Below are 6,347 nucleotides of genomic sequence, written 5' to 3'. Positions count from 1 at the left end.
TGGGCAACTTGGACACTGGATACCCAAATGGAGAGGGAGGGACTTCAAAGGCAAGAAGTGACTGGCTTACAAGCTTTCAAGAGGGAACCTAGAGCTAGGGGGCATGGAGGAAGGCAGAATCACCAGTAAGTACTATCCAATCTGTCTAGGTGGAGCTGATGAAATGAAATACAGATGGGTTACTAGCGATACTGTAGTGAATAATGGTTATCAAGACGGATTGTGAGGGTTGGAAATGCAAAAGTAGACGTTTTGTAGCAAGGAAGGGAGTGATTATTTCTCCAGTCTAGGAGCGGAGGTCTCTGGGACCACCAACGGAGAAGAGCCGAGAGCGGGACCCTAACCAGAGAAGCAGAGATGCCTGAGATGGAGACAGAGACGATGATGTGGAGTGATGAAGCAGCTGGGGACTTTGGATCCAGAGAGGGAGAGGGACTGTGGGCCGAAGACTTGGGGGGTGGGGGGGGAGAGAGAAGGGTAGAGGACGGGTTTCTAGAATATACCCTTTGGTCAGAAGATGATCCATGGAGGGGATTGGAACCATGGCAATGAAATGATACACGATGGAATGAATGTAAAACTAAAGTTCTCTCATGTAAACTATCATATAATTCACAACAAAACATTTAAAAAAACAAAGAATACTTAAAAGAGAGAGAGAATACTAACAGCATCTGTAAAAGTAATTTTAAATGGCTGCATTTTCATCCTATAAAAAGATATGCAGCCAGAAGGTACTACATACACTATGCTGGTTTGGGGTCTTTCATGACATCACTTTACCAACCAAAAAAGGCAGATTAATATTATTCCATCCTTAATATTTCACTAAAAGATATTTGCGGTATGAATGAATACTAAAAAAAAAAAAAAAACAAAAACAACTACCACTTCCTCAGTCAATGAACTATATAACTTAAAGCCTACTCAAATTTTTGCGTTATTTAATAAGCTTCAAATAATGTCAAAGTGACCTTAAAAACTGAGAAGAACACTGTAAGTGGGAATCAAATGACTACAGAGGTTAGGAGCACAAGGCTTTACACTCCATTACAAATGAGGTTAAGCGAGCAATGTGTCTTTGAGAAATTACCTTACCTCCGTTCTCTAAGCGGTGGATTATTAATTAGTAATACCAATGTCACTGCATAGCCTGCTGTCTGATATAATTTAGAAATATACAATAGTAGCTAAGAAAGAAAGTTGTTATAGATCACCTTCACCTGATAATATGTGATTACCCATAAACCAAATTAGACCCTTTCAGACAAAATATTTTACTTATTTTATCTATTCTATAAAGTGATCCATAAACAGTAAACATCACATTAGCAATTTTTTTAATGCTTCATTCCAATCTCAGCCCACAATTATTTTTAGAGATAGTTTTCCCTGAAATTTAGAAAAAGGTATGCACGGCCAGATAGAGAGCAGTGAAGACTGTTCGTTACAAATCAAACTCTGGCCCTTAAAAATTGTGTTTTCCTGGGCACCACTCTGTTAACTCAGTTTCTTATCTATAAACTGAGGTTAATAATGTATCTACTTCGCAGGTTAAATGTGATATTATGTTCTGAAATGCAAATACAATAGTAGAGAGTGAATTAGATGTAGAGACTTTCAAAAAAGTCTCATGTTAGTTCTAAACAAGCTAATCACTTTCTATAAAATCTGTTCTAAAGAAAGTAACATTTGCTGCAAAATCACTTAATGGGTCTTAAGGTAAGGTCTACAAACAGGTAAAGGACTTTAATGAAGAACTTCAAAATCAAATAAATACATGTGATATATCAGGAACATGTGCATATTCTTGTACCTAAAAAGAAAAATCACCATTCACATAAATCAACAAGTATCCAGTAACAGGAAAAGAACTGAAGAAAAACAAGGTTTGAAGTACCATTCAAGAGAGACAAAAGCAACAATAAAGAACCAGGTATAGGACTCCCAGAACATGTGAGGGCTTCACTGCACACAAAGTGATATAGGGGTCAAACTGGTGAACAGGAGTCGGTTAAACAGCAGAGCAGGCTAGTTAGTGCTAGTGTTGGGCAAAGTTGCCAACCATAGAGAATGAAAGTGTAAGCCAACCAGAAGCCAGAGCCAGCAGGGTCCCATGTGGGATCACTGCACACAAATAGATAAATCTTACGGCAAAGACCTCAGCCTGGAGACCAGCCGCTCTCTTTTTCAGTTCCTCCCCTTGTGCCTCTTTCGAACTTAGTTCCTCCTTCAGTTGCTCTACCTGTCACGACATTGTTACACTTTTTCACTTAAACAACAATTTAGGTCTTCTTACTAGCTGCTTTTAAGCCAGAGCAGTAACTGGAAAAAATAATGACTTATATAACATAATAAAATGTTCCCCTCATTCCCTCTTCAAAGGAACCTCGATGGTTTTTCTCTATATTCACAAGGTTTTTAAATGGATTGGAATGTGTAAATTAGCAAATGGGATGCATAAGCATAGAAATTAAACTAAAATATATTTTATTCTCAAATTATAGGGGGCTGTAATGGGGGGAAGACCCAAACTAACAAAGTCAGGTATGTGATATTTTTATTTCTAAAATTAATATTAAATTGGTCAAAAAGTCTCTGATAACAGATACTTAAAATAATAGAGCAATATTCCATAGACTTATACATCAGGTATAGGTCCCAAAGCAAGATGCTAGAAACTAGACAGGGAGTTATGACACCAATGGAAATGCTGCTGTTTTCTAATCTGAGAAACTGGGGGAACTAATATAATTGGGTTCTAGATGAAAAAAACACTTATTTTATATCTAAAATTTTATAGTTACAATTATGATTTTTAATAAGTCACAACAAAATGATAAATTTCATCTATAATAAAATAAATCCTACAATTTGCTAGGCTGTATACAGACTCAAAATAAATAACTTTAAATCTAAGGAAGCTACACTGCAATTTAGTTCTATACACATGGTACAGAATATGTCTCAGTGGTGCCTATTCTACCATATATACACCTGAAAGTCACGTACAGTGTGTACCCTGTGAAAAGCCATAAACTTAACAGCTAATGGATCTTCTCCAAGGCACAGAACAAAGGGCTTTCCTTTGTTGGATTGTATTTGAAGGGAGAACACAATTTTATTTAACTCATTTTTTGGGGAAAATATGGGGCTCATTTTCTTAGGGTTTTGACTTTTTAAATAGTTCAGACAGAGACAGAAGACCTGATATCTCATATAAATTTTTTTAAAAAACCCTCATTTAGCTATAATTCTACTAAATCATTCTAGAGGTGCTGATATATACGAAAAGTTAAATTTGTCACAATACATAGCTTCACACAGGTAATTCTCTTTTAAATAAAAATTCCTAATAATTATGCAATGACAGTAATTCTGGCTTTAACTTTTGGAAAGTTCCATTTGAAAAAAAATAGTGTTGGAAGTAGTTTTCCCTAGAGCCTAATAAAACAGGATAAAACAGATCTTGATTTTTCACTCAAGAAATAGGAATATGTATTAATTTTTCAAACCCCTTTTAAGAATTACACACATTTTACCTTATTTTTCATAAACTTAGAATGGCTCCGATACACCTCCATTTGCTTCATTTCTTCCTCCCGTTCTTCAGTACTCAAAGCCCCATTAGATTTCAGCATCTGAATTTCCTCTTCCAAGTCTCGGAGTCCCCGCTCCATAGAAGAAATCTTTGAATCCTGAAGATAAGAAAATATTTAGATGTTAATGTTTCCACAAAAACTTCGAGAGGTGGAAAACTATGGTATGAAAAGACATTAAGTTTACTAAAGGCAAACAAATATGCTTGAAAAACTGTTGCCTGACATTGATGCCTTGCTTCTATAATACATCTTTTATGGTCATACATGGGAAGGAACAGGAATTTTAAATCCTAGTATGATTTTTCTTTGATTTCTTCCTCTAGCCTAATTCCATTGAAATAAAGTTTTGACAATTGCCTCCAAGAAATAGATACAATGGAAAACTAAGACTGCTTTGAACTTTTTGGTCAACAAATTTCTCATTTACAAAAATGGTGAAATTAACAATAAAGTATTTTCTAACTCTAATATTATGTTGTTTTACTTGGTGAACCATAAAAAGCTATCTGCCCTATCTTTACTTAAACAAAGATAATACAAAAATGTATCTAACAATAAAAATTTTATGACACCCCATTTCAGAAAAATAAATATGTAATTATATATTATCAGATTTTTAAGTTGGAAATCTTATTCTTCACACTTCTCTATACAATTTAAATATTGCAAATTAATTTTCTTGAAATATATCACTGTTCTTGTAAATCATCACCAAAATTACTTCCCAGTAGAATATCCTTGTATATTCAATATCTTGATTTTATCACAGTATTTAGTTAATCACACTAAGATTGCTTTGCTGTTGTTGTTGTTAAATGCTGTCGAGTTGGTTCCGACTCATAGCAACCCTGTATAGGGTTTCTGAGGAGTGGCTGGTGAATTTGAACCACCAGCTTTTGCAGTTCAAACCCACATTGTGGTCCAGTACATTATCCCACAGCTACATACCAGGACTCCAAGATTACTTCAGACGTCATCAAAACCCACTACTATCAAGTTGATCCTGGACAAAGAGGAAATGTACCATAGGATTTCCAAGGTTGTAAATCTTGACAGATGGCAGTTAACAACAAATCTTGACTTGTCTTATCTTTCTCTCAAAAAGCAGCCAGTGGATTCAAACTTTTGATTAACAGTTGAGCACTTAATCATTGTGTCACCTTAGGACTCCTTCAATTACTAAACAGAAATAACATTTTATACCTGCAGATATGGATACTTATTCACCTAAGAAATAAAGACCTAAAAGAAAATAAATTAAGTAGTTTTACTTACTTAAACTTTAGGAAAGCCATTCCCTTGGGAAGAAATTTTGAGAATGGCTTCCTTTTCCACTTTATTCCAAGGATGTCTTCATAGACTTTCCTTACTATCATAATGCCTATAGTACTTAGATGAAAGACAACTATTATTGTTAGGTTCCAAAACAAAGGGACCTTTGTATAGGGTTCCCAAGGCAGTAAATCTTTGTAGGACCAGAGAGCCTATCTTTCTCTTGCGGAGTGGTTGATGAACTCAAAGTGCCGACTAACTAGCTCACGGTTCAGTTCTACAACGTACAACTATAACTAGCTATTTTCAGATGCAGGGGAGCACAGGGAAATATATTCCTCTACCTGGCTCATTGTATTTACCTTTAAATATATCACAACAAAAATTTCTGTTGCAAAGTTATGCAAATTAAACTTACATTCTGCTCAAATTTAAAAATACTTAATACAATCTGATACAGTAAAACTAAAACAGGATTTTCATTCATCCTTTAAAATTTTGTTGTTGTTGTTGGTGTGCTGTGGAGTCAGTTCCCACTCACAGAGACCCTGTATAGGGTTCCCAAGGCTATTAATCTTTATGGGAGCAGAAATCCTTATCTTTCTCCCACAGAGCAAGTGGTAGATTCAAACTGATGACCTTGCAGTTAGCAGCCCAACACATAGACCACTACGCTAGTGGGCCTCATATAATCTCCTGGTATGGTGATACAGGATAAACACTGAACTGATAACCACAAGGTCAGCAGGGCAAACCCACCAGCCACTCTTTGGAAACCCTATACAGTATCGCTGAGTCAAAACTGACAAGACAGGGAACAACAATGATATAATATTGTGGGCCATAAAGAGTAAGGTACTTCAACAGCACTATCTGAGAACTGACTTTTAAGATTATTATACCTGTGCTATAGGATATGCACTTAGTTGCTATTCACAAGGTTGGCAAACAATTCAAACCCACTAGCTGCTCCATGGAAACCCTATACAAGGTCCCTATGAGTCAGAATTGACTCCACAGAACTTGACAACAAAAATATACATATTCCACCTAAATTTAGAGACTATCTCAAGTACAGACTTGATGCATTTGACACTAATGACCGAAGACCATAGAGTTATGAGGTGCATCAAGAACATCATAAAGGTAAAAAACAAAAAGTCATTAAGAAGACACGAAAGGAAGAAAAGGCCAAAATGGATGTAAGAGCAGATTTTGAAACCTGCTCTCGAGCATAGAGAGCTAAAGCAAATGGAGAAAAGAGAAAGTCAAAGAGTTAAACAGGGAATTTCACTGAAGGGCAGTTGTTGTTGTTGTTGTCAGGTGCCATCGAGTCGGAACCGACTCATAGCGACCCCATGCACAGCAGAATGAAACAACGTCCAATCCTGGGCCAACCTCACTACCGTTGCCACACTTGAGTCCATCAATGATGCCACCTGGCCAATCCATCTCGTTAGAGGTCTTCCTCTT

The 6,347-nt window shown here is 36.2% G+C and overlaps 1 protein-coding gene across 6 annotated transcripts in view; it reads right to left on the bottom strand.

Moving 5' to 3' along the window:
* Positions 1 to 6,347, bottom strand: part of ERC1 (ELKS/RAB6-interacting/CAST family member 1) — a 697,935-nt gene that overhangs the window by 570,742 nt on the left and 120,846 nt on the right. For 3 of the 6 annotated variants that reach the window (XM_006862711.1, XM_006862710.1, XM_006862714.1), the window contains exons 4-5: positions 3,543 to 3,698; positions 2,162 to 2,245 (exon numbers count right to left, since the gene is read on the bottom strand). In XM_006862711.1, coding sequence (XP_006862773.1) covers positions 2,162 to 2,245; positions 3,543 to 3,698 — 240 coding nt within the window. The remainder of the gene's footprint in view (positions 1 to 2,161; positions 2,246 to 3,542; positions 3,699 to 6,347) is intronic. The other 3 variants (XM_006862715.1, XM_006862712.1, XM_006862713.1) reach the window with 1 other exon arrangement.

This window comes from Chrysochloris asiatica, unplaced genomic scaffold (assembly GCF_000296735.1).
Source record: "Chrysochloris asiatica unplaced genomic scaffold, ChrAsi1.0 scaffold00050, whole genome shotgun sequence".
Lineage (NCBI taxonomy): Eukaryota > Metazoa > Chordata > Mammalia > Afrosoricida > Chrysochloridae > Chrysochloris > Chrysochloris asiatica.
Note: the sequence above shows the minus strand (reverse complement) of the source record. Positions and strands in the feature narration are given on the sequence as shown.